At 41.7% G+C, this 15,773-nt stretch overlaps 1 protein-coding gene across 9 annotated transcripts in view; it reads left to right on the top strand.

Moving 5' to 3' along the window:
- tjp1a (tight junction protein 1a) overlaps window positions 1-15,773 on the top strand; it is a 98,949-nt gene that overhangs the window by 18,321 nt on the left and 64,855 nt on the right. For all 9 annotated transcript variants that reach the window (XM_086182212.1, XM_086182218.1, XM_086182244.1 and 6 more), the window contains exon 2: window positions 3,335-3,548. In XM_086182212.1, the coding sequence (XP_086038338.1) occupies window positions 3,335-3,548 (214 nt within the window). The remainder of the gene's footprint in view (window positions 1-3,334; window positions 3,549-15,773) is intronic.

Raw genomic sequence — 15,773 nt, 5'->3', positions numbered from 1 at the left:
TTTTCCTTCTGTCAATGGCCCCATGGAAAGACTGACACCATCAATGAATTGATGATGAGTATTGTCTGTGCGACCTAAAACCAGAGTCAGCTTTTTATCCCATCGTAGATCAGCATTGTTTAGAAATGATTTAACACTCAGTGAAGGTTGGAATGGTTAGGCCTATATACTACAGTGCAATAATTCTCAGCACTTGTTAAATTACTGTGAAATGAAGATATTCTCATGGGTAATGTTGGTATTTATTTAAAGTGCTGTAATTAGGTAAAAAAAAACCAACAACAACTCTGCACCAGTTTTCTGGTTCACAGGCTTACAGTTTCTAAGGCTTGGCAGGTCAGTTGTTCGTCCCTCACAGTGCTGCGTGATAAGAATCCCCTGCTCTATTTGTAGAATTGCGCTGTCAAACCTGCGAGGAACCTCCACCAGGGCTCATTGTCGTTTTCAGACACTGATCTGTGGAACCAGAGCCAAACTCATCAGTTCTGAGCATCTTCTCTGCATCCTTGTGCTTTCATGCATAGATGAGTCACTTGACTTTGTGTTTTTGGCTGCAAGTCTTGCATAAACACAGCTTCTGACCCAACTATCCAGAGTGAAGATGGGTGTCTGCTGGTTTCTGCCAGTTATGCTCTGATGGCTGTGCTAGAAATGTTCCAGTTTCAAGGCAGAATTCATGTGGCTGTCATTTGCTGCACTCAGGCAAAAGAAACTGCCTCCCTTCCCCCAACCTTGCCCGCTCCATTGTTCGTGCAGAAGAGTTTGGCAGCACATCTGGAAACGCCTGTCTGTGTGTAAGAGACCTCACCGTGTCTTCTGTCCTCATTGCTGAGATTTTTAGATGAAGCTGTTGCTGCTTCAGCAACCTATTTCAATATTGCTGTCCCTTCCTCAGTACAATTCTACAAATTCAGGGTTCAAATCTGTTTCCTGAGTGTGGAACTGTTAAGAGTAATTACATACACATATACTGTATTTGGGATACAAATTCCATAGGTTTTGTTAGTATAGAAAGTGCCCTGTAACTGCATTTCTCTATTTGCACAAGGAATGTTCAGAGATCTGGGAAATATTTCAGGACCATATCCAACAACCTTCAAGACATTCGCACATCATCCTGCAGCTTTAAATGATCCTATTTATGTGAACTGGTGTTGGAAAAAACAGAACCACCTCTCAGTGTAACCACAGCCTGCAAAATGACCATGAATATAAATCCGCATCTTTCTCAAGCAGGTTCCATTAAAGCTAAACACTGAAAAAGGTAAATTTATTTCAAGGCTTTGCGCTCTACTGCATGAGAAGAATAAATAGGCATGTGAGTGTGTATTCATGACTTAGATCTACAGCTCCAGAGCAAACAGATGGATTCAGAGTGTTGGCAACATGCCGGCAGGGAAAATATTGAGAAACTGATTTCAAGGGATTTGTTGGAGTGTTCCAGTGATGCTGACAATCTGTCAGTAGGTTTGTCTTTGTTCTTGAAGACCGTCATGAGTTATCAACTCTTACTCCATGTAATATTTCTTTTACAAGCCTTTGCGCTGACTGATGACTTGTCATCACGATGCATCCCATGTACAACAGATAATCCATCTCTTCCTTCCAGAGGCTCCATGAAATGATGCATGAGTGATGACTCTGACCTATGTCATGCCTTTGTAAAGAGTTTGTGAACCACGTTTATGAATTATCATCATGTCATGACATTTGCAGGAAATGTTGCATCCTGAAATATCTGATCTTTTTAATATAATATATTCAAATATTTTATAATGCTAGTCCGTTTCGTATTTTAACCAGCGTGAGATTAAAATAATTCTTGATATTACATCCAGTTGCATCTCCCTGGCAAGTCACTTTGAGTTGCCTTTCTCTGCAACCCTGTGCGCCTCACACATGCAGAGCAAAGCATCTTCATTGTGGCCTAATAATAGAAGACAAGTGGATACTATACCTAGAATCCATCTGCAGGCTGCCTGCTGACATTCAGCCCAATTACTCACACTTGCTTGAATGCCACCACGCCCAACAGGAGAGGATGTCCTTTGAAAAAAGTAGAAGCGGCGAGAGGAAAGTTATGTCACTTTGATCCTCCAGGCATCTTTATGTTTTCCCCCCTACATGCGCCAGCGCCCGGGGCAGCTGTGTTCCATGTAGATTGCTCTTTGGAGAAATGGAGGTTTTGTTGAATTGTGTGGTATTTTAATGGATGCAGTGGTTACATGAGGTTGTTGAGCCCATCAGCTAAATAAGAATGTTCTAGAATTTTAGCGCTCAGATGTGTTTGTTTAAGCTATAAAAACTCTGTGGGATTTCAGTTGTACCCTGGCAACACATGGCTCTTTAGCACTGTTGTTGAACAAGTTAACAAGAAACCCTGGAAATCTGCAGGAGTGCAACTGCACAGCAAACTCATGATTTGGTCTGTATCGTCGTTTTTGGGTCGCGCTTTTAGTTTCTGCTCAGCTTGGGGGTCCTGAAAACTGAACCATAAGTTATGCATGAGAGGGTGGCATGGCTCAGAGGTAGAGCGGCTGTATAGCAACCGAAGGGTCGCAGGTTTTGATCCTCACTTCCCCCAGTGACCATGTCAAAGTACCCTTTAGCAAGATACTGAGCCCCTAATTGCTCCTGATGGCCCTGCGATGGACTGGTGACCCATCCAGGGTGAACCCCCCCTCCCCGCCCCCCGAAAACCTTAAAGGATAAGTGGTACAGAAAAATGGATGGATGGATGGATGGAAGTTATGCATGAATGGTTAACTTTAATATTTTTTCATTGTTCATATGTAGGTGGCATGGTGGTGCAGTGGTTAGCACTGTCGCCTCACAGCAAGAGGGATCCGGGTTTGAGTCCCAGCTCGGACACAGGATCTTTCTGTGTGGAGTTCTGGGTTCGAGCCCCGCCTTGAGCACGGGGTGTTTCTGTGTGAGTCTCCATGTTCTCCCTGTTCCTGTGTGGGTTCTCTCTGGTACTCCAGCTTCCTCCCACAGTCCAAAGACATCAAGAGGGGACGAGGCTGATTGATACTCTAAATTGACTGTAGGTGTGACTGTGAGTGTGAATGGTTGTCTGTCTCTATGTGTTGGTCCTGTGATGGACTGGTGACCTGTCCAGGGTGAACTCCGCCTCTCGTCCGTAGCCGCTGGGATAGGCTCCAGCCTTAACACGAATAAGCGGAAGAAAATGGATGGAAATGAAATGGAAATGTTCATATGTAGAGAAACTTGCCTAACACATTCATCTCAGCAGCACTGACTCCAGAACGGGAAATGTATCAAGTCAAAAAGTCGAAAGTCAAGGTTTTTTTTGTCTGTTTTTCCATTCCAGGGTGACCCCATCAGATGGAGAGACATCACCCTCAGGTGCTCCCGAGTGTTCAGATGGACCTATAGGTGCTACCGGTGGTGCTGGTGCTATGGCCATGCCTGCCACCTCCACCCTTTCCTTGCCCATGAGTCAGGGTAAACCTTCCTTGCGTCGCATTAAAGGTCGCATTCACCGCAGCAAGAGCCTGGACAGCATCGATCTGCTCGACTCCAATGTAAGGCTGGTTTTGCAGTAATCATGATATTACAAGAATACTTTGTTAGAGGTTTTTTTAATTATATAATTCATGTCATGGACTTATAGTTTCAATTTAAGTACATCTGCTACAGAAGAAGACTGAAGAACAAGGGGAAAAAAAACCCAAAAAGATCTCTGGGTTTCTGCAGCAAATAACATGTTACAATGCTGTGTAAAGTATAAGCTGTGATCACTAAATTACAGAGGCTGTGATTTAGTGGGAGTGTCCATGAAGTCCAAAAACAGGTTTTTTCCTCCTAATGGTTTCATTCAGATTCAACATCCACACCAGCCACAGCCCTAATACACACACACACACACACACACACACACACACACACACACGCTCGCACACACACAAAACACACAAGAGGGTGACCTTTGGTTATGCAATGTTTCTTTGGCTTTCAGATGAGCACAGTTTAACACGTTCCATATGTCTCTCTCTATGACAGGTTTATTCTCATGAAAAGTATTAATCTGATAAATGATTGGGTAAGCTGCTTGAAGCTAAAAAGCCTTACTAACTCTGGGATTGTCAATTGAGCTCAGAACTGCCTTTGGCCCACTCTCTCCACTGGTCAACTCATGCGTACTTGCGTGTGTGTGTGTGTGTGTGTGTGTGTGTGTGTGTGTGTGTGTGTGTATGTGTGCGCGCGCGCGTGCGTTTGTGTGTGCCTGTGAGTGTGTGTGTTTGTGTGTGTGTGCCTGTGCCTGTGAGTGTGTGTTTATGTGGGCAGTTTGGCTTTTGGGAAAGCAACCAGCGGTTTATGGCGTAAAAAGCATGCCAACCTGCTGCTAATGCATGCGTGGTACGGCTGTTTTTTTGGTGACATGGGACCACAGCGGATACACAGATACAGAAAATAGTCTCTCATGCATAGAACTAGTGTCACCCCCCCACACACACACTCTAACTCAGTCCAACACCAGCACTCTCTTTATGTCTTGACCCTCTGTACATGTCTCCTTTAATAAATGTTCACAGTGTGATTTTTCCTCATCCGCCCCCGTCCTTCCTCTCCATGTTGATGCTCTGTTGTGTGTGTGTATGTGTGTGTGTGTGTGTGTGTGTGTGTGTGTGTGTGTTCGTGTGTGTTCAGTATTTTAGCTGCCCTTAATTGGGAGTTGCCTGGTGTTCTGTGTGAGGAGTCATTAGTCCTCCCTCCACAGAAAGCGACGTGTCGTCAGAGCAGGAGTCCGACTCATTATAAGACGCAGCATTTGCAGCCCACATACGTTCATCCATAATTGATGTGAAAGAGGGCTGAAGGTGGACAGGGGAAGGGCTGGGGTGGGGGTGACAAGTCAGGGACGTGTTCAGAGATGACACAGCACTGCCACCCTGAATGATACAACATGTACACACACACACTAATACACACACACTCTCTCTGTCTGTCACACGCACACACAAGCACATCAGTTTGATTGACTGCTGGCACAACGTTTATTGTCAGTTTCTAATTTTGAGACAGAGGCTGAAATATCTCATAGATTTTTTAAAACAACCTTGAGTGCTGGGCTGCTTGTTACTTGGCCCTGAGCCGTCTGGCCCCTTTCAGTGTATTTTATTACCTTTGCAGATGTGATTGAAGGAGGAGCAGAGACTGGTTGTACTGGTGTTGTAGAGGCAGATGGGGAATCAGAGTTAAATGTGACTGGGTTATGACTTCACTCACAAAAACTTGCAGCCCTCACGGTGCTCTTTGGGGTTTAGGGTGCTGCGTATTGTGCAGCTAGGAGCCGTTTATTGGGCTAAAAATAATTGAAAGTTCCACGTCATGCACCCAAATGTGTATTTTGCCTTTCACAAATAGGTTTCTTGGGCTCACAAAGATCTTTTTCCGTCCTGCATCACATCTTTTTTTGTCTCTAATCCATGTCTTTATCCAAGCATATGCTCAGTATTCCACAAACACTTTTAATTTAGCTGAAAACAATTGACTCCTTCAGTTCTGTGCTACCGTGAATGAGCCCAAGCTGGTTCAAGTGTAAGTACCAGCCTAGTCTGCTCAGTGCTGCCCTGAAGGGTTACAGTTTGTTTTTAGCCAAAAAAAAAGAAAGAAAGTCAGAGAGCAAGATAAAAAAAAACAACCTGGATTGTATCGGATGATGTGCTTGAGCATTTGTGCTGTTTGGTGGCTGTGGTGCACCGTCAGCTCAAATGTGGCTGGCTCTTTCTACACTCTGGAATCCTAAAGGAGCGATGTGGTGGTGAAATGAGGTCTTTGTGAGCTCAAGACACCTATTTATGAGAACTTAAAAGGCAACAAAAAAACACTTCTTGGGTGAAGTAGCGCTTTTAAGACCATCCATCAGCCAGACAGCCTTCAAATACAGCCTCAAGAGAACCTGCCAATTCCTTCTAAAGTCACCCTCCCTTCTCCCAGTCTTTTCATCCATTTTCTCTCAGAACTTGATGTACCAACAATACACTTCAGATTTATATAATTCTCTGTTGAGATCATTCTTTTGTATGTGACTCTCAGGCATCGAATCTCGCCCCTTTTTCAATGAAGAATATTGAAGAAGGGGACTAAAAAAAGGTCTGTGTATCCATTTCTTCTCAGTGAGCTCTCACCAGTTGCAGCGGTATCGGCTGCTTGGAGCACGTTACCAAGATACATTAGCCTCCATTCTCTTAGCCTGCTGTAGACCACAACATGTCCATGAGTGAAGTCTAAAGCATGAATAATAGATGGAAGAAATGATCTACTTCATAATGCAGTGTTTTCCTTCTTTTACTTGCAGCTATTTTTGTGTAATAAAAAAAGGCTTGTGAAGAGAGTCCACACTTAAACTGAGTGAAATTATTTATTCAATACACACTCCTCTATTTGTCCTCTAATGCAAAGTAGGTGCCAGCTTGTACTCCACTTTAGACCAAGGGGTTTGATTCCTCACGGCATTCTCATTGGCTAGATTAGTGTGTGTGTGTGTGTGTGTGTGTGTGTGTGTGTGTGTCTTTGTATGTGTTTGTGTGTGTGCGTGTGTGTTTTGCTGCAAACTGTGAATCGAAACCTTTGTGAAATCCATGAGCTGAACGTACATGCAGTTTTCATCTTATCACTTTGTTTTTTTTCCAACTGTTTATTCGTACACTCCTCCATCTCTATCAATAGCATTCCTCATTATATGAACCGATTCCAATTCAGTCTGTTTTCAGCATCTATTTTGTTCTTTGTGGCAATTTGCTCAGTGTTTTGGTTGATTTGTTTGTCTGCTTTTGTTAAATACATTTAAACGCTTCAATATTCAGCTCGGCTGCTGTCCACTGCGCTCAGATCCACTTGTCTCCAGCTCACTAAGATAATGTACAATGTGTAATTTTCAAAATAAAAGTCAGTCATTTTTCTTTGGATGTGTCAGATGCTGGTTTGGTACATCTGTGTCATGTTAAGCAACTTCATATACATGTTACTTGCTTCAATTTATGTTTATTAATTTGAACGCACAATACATATTTATAATGACTTAAGCAGACATGATCGGATGTTTGCAGGAACTCGAGTGAGCTTGTATGAGCACGACCCCCCCCCCCAAAAAAAATCAAAATACTTCATATATCCAGAATAGTAAACAAAATAAAGGAGAAAAAGTCACAACAGTAAAAGGATTAAAAAAATACAAGTTTAGTTGTTCTAGCATTCAACTGAGTAGAAAACAAATGGCTAATCAAAACTGCAGACACTTTAAACATACAGGATCATATTTGTTTATTCCTTTATGCTCAATTGACAGAAAAAGAAGTTTTATTTCTTCTCACTGAAACATTCAGTCTCTAATTTGTTGATTGCATGGGGTTGTATAAATAAATATTATAATATATATTTCTCCAGGTATAAATGAAATGAGAACAGTGAGGAAATCTGCGTCTGAAAATAAACTGCTTCATATTATTTCTAAGTTGCAGTTTTTATATACATATATAGATATATAAATCTCTCTCTCTCTCTCTCTCTCTCTCTCTCTCTCTCTCTATATATATATACTGATTAGTATATATATATATATATATACTAATCAGTATATATATATATATATATATATATATATATACTAATCAGTATATATATGTATATATATATATATATATACTAATCAGTATATATATATATATATATATATATATATACTAATCAGTATATATATATGTATATATATATATATATATTAATCAGTATATATATATATATATATATACTAATCAGTATATATATATATATATATATATATATATATATATATATATATATATATATATATATATATATATATATATATATATATATATATATACTAATCAGTCAGAGTGCAGCGTTTTCCTCCAGCGTGGCCTGTGGATGTTGAATAAGTTCTTCATCATGTATTTAAACAAACCCTTTCCATTTTCGTCCAGACCAGAGATGGCAAACACACAAACACTGGCAGAGAGGGAGCAAGAGAGACAGTGAGAAAGAGAGCAAGAGAGAGAGAGAGAGAGAGAGAGAGATTACAAAACAGAGTGATAAATGTGAGAGGGGGGTTGTGACATGGATGGGTAGAATAAGGGATGATAGAATGGTTTGACAGCAAGGTGCAGGATGTTCCAATTAGATGAATACGTTCTCCCTGGACAGAATGGAGGCTTTGCAGACACCTTATAACTCCCTCTTCATCTCTTGTTCTCAACCTCTTCACATATTTATTGTTTACCTCATCTTGGTTGAAGAAGGCCACTAAAAACGGTTTGTGGTTAGGTTTGTTCACAATCTTGTGCCTGCGTGTTTGTGTGTCGGTCTGCAGCATAAAAATCAGCAACAGTAGTTCTGTCTGAACAAACGATTAAACCCGCAGCAGCGCTAAGCTTCAGGGATCATCACACTCATCATCACAGGTGGGAATTACCACATCCATTTGGCCAAAGCTGCTGCGTGTTGGTTGAACACAGGGACAACGAGGCTTTCATGAAATGCTTTGTGAGAAAGTACAGGAGCTACTTAGTATGAAGTTCTTCCTCTTGGTGGTTTTAATTGGTTACCAGAGGTTTTGAATTGTTTGGAAACATTCTGAGTGTAGTAGCCTCCACTCATCTATAAGCCCCTGTTAACCACAACCTTGAGCTGGTTCTCCCCGCAGTGGCTCTCCTCTGTTAATCCCTTTCTCCTCCTGGTACCTGACTTTCCTCAGTTCATGAGAGATGCCTGTAGTTTTTCCTGCACTTCGAGTTCAGCTTCTATGAGGGTTTTTGGGCTCCTGGGTGGAAGAAGAATTGAGAGCAGGAACCTCCTGCTGCTCCTCCTGTGATGCTCCCTGTTGTTCACTGGCTCGGGACCTTGTTGTGCCTCCACCTGTATCAGCCTTCTCCTGGTGCTCGGGGACGTCCAGTCAAAATGTGGTTGAGGGTTTAAAGAGGTGCTGGGGAAAAAAAGGGAAGAAAAATAACAAATTGAAATATTACAGATTAAGTTAACCAACAACATTTGAAGTTGTTAAAATTGACAACGCCTCAACATGCCAGATTATTAAAATACTTCTAACACATGAATGCAGCAGTTAACAATGAGGAGTAAGAGGACTTAACACATAAAACAGCATAAACGGACTTTTGACTACAGAATGCTGTTACAACCTATTTTTAACCACTTAGGAACAACAGAAACATTTTTTTGCAGACAGTCTAGTGGCTTTGGCACATTATTATCATTAATTTAGAGTCATGGAAGTGACACCTCTGCCGTTGCATTAATATTCTATGTGATGATCATAACATATACGTGTGTGCACTAAAACTTTAAATGAAGGAGTAGTTTGATATAAAACCGTCTCGTCCATTTCATCGTCTGCTTGGCTGAGGTTCTGCTACAAGTCCTCTGGGGTGTCGTACTGCCTGTATATCCGGTATATACGACTCGACTATATACAATAGCAATTTTTTTGTGTATTTTTTGTGCTTTTGCTTTTGTTAAACATGCATTGTGCATTCAGAGTCATAAAAAATCATTTTAGAAAATACATAACTTCTGTAGAAGGCTACTCGGAAGTTTTGCCTGTACCGTTTCTCCTGAAAATCAACTGGTGGTTCTGACAGACAAACCATCAGACGTGGTTGAGAACAAAACCTCCTCCTGGTACAGAATGAGAGTGTTTCACACGCTTTCTTTTTCACATGTACGTTTTTTTCTACTTTTCTATCCTCTGCAGACTGCGAGTTCGTCTGTGCTGTCATAGATCGCCGCTGAAGCCCCTCGCTAATTGCACGCCACTTAAACCAGCAGCAAATTTATAGGCTGTATAGCTTTCAGCTTCCCATTGGCTTTGATTTTGATAGAAGTGATTCATTAGCTGTTTAAAGACATGGAGCCCCCTGCATAATGACATGCTCCCTGCCCTCATGTTAGCTCATCCAGCGGCACTGTGCATCTGTAATGTCAGGCAGGAAGGGCAGGTCGAATCAATATTGGTTCTATAGATAGATGAAGCAATGATCTATGACATCTACAGCAGCGATCTGTAAGTGAGAGGGCCTTATTCAACTCAGGGTCATACAAAAGAAAAATTAAATTAAATTAATCAATCATGCTGTAGTTGTATATGTATATGCATGCCCATCATGAAAGAAATAGCTGAGGGGATGCAGAGCTGCATACATTGCAGGAAGTGTGTCTTCATATTAGTATGTCCGGCGATCTGCTGTCCTCTGTGTGATATTGATTGGTCGCATTAGGGAGTCTGCAGGTCAGCATTTCTCAAATGGGAAGAGAAGAAGTGTAGGATGGAGGAATTACTAGAGGGCACAAGGATGGGAGAGGTGAGGATGGAAGGCTGGCAAATTAAAATGGAGAAAAATGATGGGAGGATTGACGAAGAAGAAAAGTGTTGGTGTTATTTTGCTCATGTGGCCACTCTCTCAGCCTCGCCTCCATGCTAGGGTATTGATTTAATGTGCTATGGGGGTTAAAAATGACCTATTGTTCTGATCTTGATGCTCTTTGTTTGTTAACAGTATATTAAAACTCATTTTGTTGAAGACCTTGAGGCAACTGTCAATATGGAATAAGTAAGCACTGTACAGAGTGGAGGAATTAATTGTATTGATCAGTGTAACATTGATCAAAAGAAGCGGATGAACTGCTGGCGCTTTCTCCCTCACCGGAGCCCCGTGGGGTTACCCCAGGGGTTACCACACTTACTTACTCTCCTCAGCTCACTATCGCCTGTGCTCATGCCAGATAACACAGACAGAGACGTGTACTTGTATGATCGGACCTGTTGTTACCGTTAACAGCTTCCTGGTTTGTTCTGATCCTCAGTGACTGACAGCACGTCCTCTGTGACCTTCAGAAGCAGCGCTTTGATGTCATTTTTAGTTTTGATCTAACATCCATTTGTTCTCATTCTCCTGCAGGTCTCAGTGTAATGTTTGGTTCTGAATAATGTATAGCTCTTAAAGGCATTCACAACACCTTGTAGTCTGGAGTTAAATCAAGCTAAATAGCATTTGGAATTCCCAGTGGTCTGCCCTACCTGTGTGGTGCTGTTGTTGTTGTTTTTTGTTTTTTGTTTTTAATTCTAATCTTCTTCTGGTTCGTGCTCTGTGACAGAGGACATGGCGTGCCAGCTGCAGCAGTTTATGTGTAACATAAATTAGTTGGCTCATTTATGAGATGTGTTCTATTATGAAAGAGAAGATTGGGTTAATTTATGACTTCAGCATTAATCTTGTACCACGTGGCAGCAGCAGGCTTGTCTGGTGAGATGGAGTCGCAGCTCAGAATTAAGGTCCTCTCCTCTGTTTCCATGACACCACGCTTTGCTTTGCTCGAGGTGTGAGATGTTGGGGGTGAGAACGTACATAGGCTAACATAATGTGAATGGGCAGTTTGAATGTTGAGCGGACATGAGAGGAAAACAAGCTGTGCTGTGCAGTTATGTCATAGAGATTTTGTTTTGGAAATTCTTGGTGGTGTATACAGTTTATCAATGCATTTTGTTTTTTTCTTTTGAGTTTCTTTTCACATTTCGATTGAGTTGATGATTGAAATGACTTACTTTGCAGCAAAGATGTGTTCTTTATCATCCGAACTGTTTGTACTTTAAATCTGTGAGCCAAAATAATGATATACGTCTTTAATTTACCACACATGAAATCATCTGTGAGATCACAGTTAAAGATTGATAGTGTGACTCACTGTTAAAGAAACATGTCAGCCTTCCTGGAAATACACATATTTTCTGTCAGAACAGAGCAGATGACTGCTAGTTAGCGTAGCACAGTGAATGGTGGTGGATGGGCAGGTTAGTGTTACTCTTTCAGGCCTACATTCTTTATCTGTGTTACGTAGATCGGGATCAGGATCTTGGTCTGCCCACAAATAATCACCCTCATCCTCCTGATGTTTTGAGTTGCTGGGTCAAATCGCTGCCCCAGTCAGGAAAGTAGTTTCAGTAATGTCTATTATTCAAAGGTTATATAAAGTCATAATATGGAATTGTTATCCATCCATTGTCTTCCGTTTATTCCTGTTAAGGGTCATGGGGGGGCTGGAGCCTATCCCAGCAGCTACACGCGAGAGGCGGGGTTCACCCTGGACAGGTCACCAGTCCATCACAGGACCAACACATAGAGACAGACAACCATTCACACTCACAGTCACACCTACGGTCAATTTAGAGTATCAATCAGCCTCGTCCCCTCTTGATGTCTTTGGACTGTGGGAGGAAGCTGGAGTACCAGAGAGAACCCACACAGGAACAGGGAGAACATGGAGACTCACACAGAAAGATCCTGTGATGGAGCCGGGACTCAAACCTGGAACCTTCTTGCTGTGAGGCGACAGTGCTGACCACTGCACCACCGTGCAGCCCTATTGAATTGTTATTTCATAGCAAATGTTAAACACAACCCAAGTTCTATTAATGCAGCTCACGTGAAACCTACAGTATGAAGCTGGTGATCGCATGTGAAACCCATGTAAATTACTATGTGGACGACACGGATATGCTTGTTTGAAATCCAGGAGAGTAAATCTACGGGATCACATGTGAACTCTCATGTATCAACTGGAGGAGGTGAAATAGAAAAGTGACCGAAAACTCAAGAGAAACACCAGAAAAAGCCCACTCCTTGACTTTGCTGGTTTGGACTATTACAGTAGGCCCATTTTATTTTGATAAATGTTCCTCTTGTCTTGTCTGATGTAACTTACCTTTGAGTAATCATGATGTGTTTTTAAACCCATATTACCTCAACTTACCTATCCTGTACCTCATTTAATGCATGTCGTCCTCTTTACCGTCCCCAGTCTTTCTTACCCTTCCCTCCATGCAGGCACCTCTAGGGGCTCTCATTTCATGTTTGACTTTTATTCTCCCTCTCGACTAAATTGACCACCAGAAATGCAAACCTTTGTAAAGTGAGACATCCCCGGGGAAGTCATGATGCCAACCTGCAACCTGGCTTTGTGGCATCTGTCTGCACAGGAGAGTAAAGCAAGCGATGGGGGGGAAAAGTGAAGGAAAAAAAAAGCAAATGGGTTAATCAGAGCAGACGGGTGCATGGGGATATGTGTGTGTGTGTCTCTCCCTCTGACTCTGCGTGCGAGTGCGTGTGTGTGCATGTGTGTGCGTGTGTGTGTGCGCGCCTCAGGAGGAGTGTTTGCACTGGGACGGGGGGCTCTCAGGATGGATTCGTCAGAAGCCAGAGGCTGTGCTGTGCACCATTAGGATCAAGGTTGCTATTTCAGGATGCTACCTGCTGAGAGATGTACTCTGCTCACAGTTTTGATGGCCCCTCCGCCCAAGTCCATTAAACACAGCAGAGACGGCCTGTCACCGAGTCACTAGGATTGGACCTATTTCCAAAAACTGACCACTTACAAAGACCACGTTTTAGTTTCCTGTGATGCATATTTACTTTTAGGAATGATTGCAGATTTTCCTTCACATCCAAACTTTCCAGGTTGTCTAACTAATATTTAAGAGCGTCCTTAACAAGGTTTTTTTTGTCTCTTATCCGAAGCATTTAAAATCTCCTGATACTGAGTCTCAGTCTGATGCTTGTAATTTACTGGGTAACAGAGTTGTCTAGGGTCCACTTACAGTACATTACAGTTAGGGCCACAACTTATTATCATTTTAATTATCAATTATATTCATCACATTAATCAATGGATTTTTTATGTATGCATGAAAACATCATGAAAATAAGAACTATGAATGACAATGAAATAGCTCTATATTAAAAACAATTGCCTGGAAACCAAGCTGCTTCATGACTAAACTAACAAAACTATTCTGAAATTGCACTCAAGCATAGAATTGGTGTCAATATGCAGTGGATTACATTGAATTTATACTTAAAACCTTGTATGGAATAACTGACTTTGATATTTTTTTTAAAGCTTTGTGGGACTGTCCACAAATCTGTAGATGAGGTAATAAAAGCAGCAGAAAGACTTGAGCATCACTGGCTTCTTCTAATGACAAGTATGATAGAACATAAGGTGTTAAATTATTTTGCCCAGGATCTCTGATATCATGCTGAAATACCCCTGAAATTCCCCAGACTGTAATTTGGCAACGGTTGCCTCACACAGTATTAAACAAGCTCATGTAACCTCTCCGTGTTGATGCTCTGTTGTGTGTGTATGTGTGTGTGTGTGTGTGTGTGTGTGTGTGTGTGTGTCTGTCTGTCTGTCTATCTGTCTGTCTGTCTGTGTGCTTCTCTTTTGAGTCTTCTTTAGGGAAAATGAGTCAGCATTCTTTGTTGATTGACTTCCACAGTGCAGGGACGCAAACTGACCTCTGACCCTTGGGATGAAAGGTCACATCGAGCTGTAACTTTAGATTACTGCTCATATAGATTCATGATGAAAACAATTTGATTATTCAGATTTATTTTTTTTAAATTAAAGAATGTTCATACATTTAACCTAAATGAGTGCACTGGTAATGTTATGATTAAATGGACATATTACATTACATAATTCTCTTAACTAAATGTATTCTTATCAGTTCATATCCTGAGCATCTACCAGTTTTGTCTCTTGTCAACTTGCATACATGGTGGATGCTATAAATGCAATTATTCGAATCATTGTGCAGTACACTTGTGTGGCCGCTCACAGTGCTACAGGGACTTAGATTGCACTGGAGCTTGTTTCTGGTCTCTGAAAAACAGAAACAATAAGAGGTGTTTTCCTGCAGAGGGCAGAGTTTCATCACTTAACATCTTAACTGAGCAGCAGACCACTGACCCCTTATGTCGTCTCCATTTTAACAGGGAGAAGACACTGAATACACATCTGCCTTTTCAGTTTTTACATGTGCTTGCAGTCGTCTCCAGACACTTTAACCATGAAGATGTGGGTGCAGACATCCATCATCACCACTCAGCTTCCACGAGAGGTGCCCGCTACAGTGCGTTATTAAGGTTTTAAGTAAACAAGAATTTCATGTGTGATAAATGTGTTGATTTCACAGAACACTTAATTTTGTGACAGACACATCGTCTGCAGACGCCTGCACTGTTGTGGCTCCCTCTGTGACTTCATGAGCAAAGCAGATGCCAGAAAATTTAATTAAGTGAAATTGACATTCCAGAAAGGCCTGCTGGGGATTTCACTGTCAAGCAGAGTGGCAGATCTGTGCAGCATCAGGGAGACACAGAGGGGGAGAGACAGACAGGCAGACAGACAGGCAGACAGACTGAAAGAGGCTCTGATTCATCCATACTTTTGTGTTACTAGCTAACATGTGCCGATACAATAATTATGGATGTCATATATTATCTTCTTGCTGATAGGAAAGAATTTGAAAACCGATCTCGAGGAGTAAAACTCCTTTATCTAATTACAATATGTACCGATGTTTCATTTTTGATAAATGTAAAGGGGAGACATGGACTCCCTTGCTCATATTTATGAGGTGGTGTCAAGGTTTAACTGGAGATATTTCATAACAAGTGGGAGAGGAGGTTGAGAGGAGAGCAGCGGGGAGTGACTTATCAGTCAGGTGATAGGGATTTTGTCATCCATGGGTCAGCGCCTTTGCATGGCACTTGCCAGAGGGCTGTAACACACAAATAAGAATAATGCTTTCTCTGACTTCTCTCTTACTCTCTTTTCCCTTTCTCCTGTTTCTTTTCAAAAACTCCATGGTGCTATTCCAGATGTAGTGCTGTTCATGTCAGCACCCTCACATGATATATTTTCTGGCT

The sequence above is a fragment of the Aulostomus chinensis genome, chromosome 2 (assembly GCF_037954235.1).
Source record: "Aulostomus chinensis isolate RoL2024-O1b breed Wild chromosome 2, RoL_Achi_v1.0, whole genome shotgun sequence".
NCBI classification, from domain to species: Eukaryota; Metazoa; Chordata; class Actinopteri; order Syngnathiformes; family Aulostomidae; genus Aulostomus; species Aulostomus chinensis.
The sequence above is the reverse complement of the archived record's forward strand: the minus strand, read 5'-3'. Positions and strand labels throughout refer to the sequence as shown.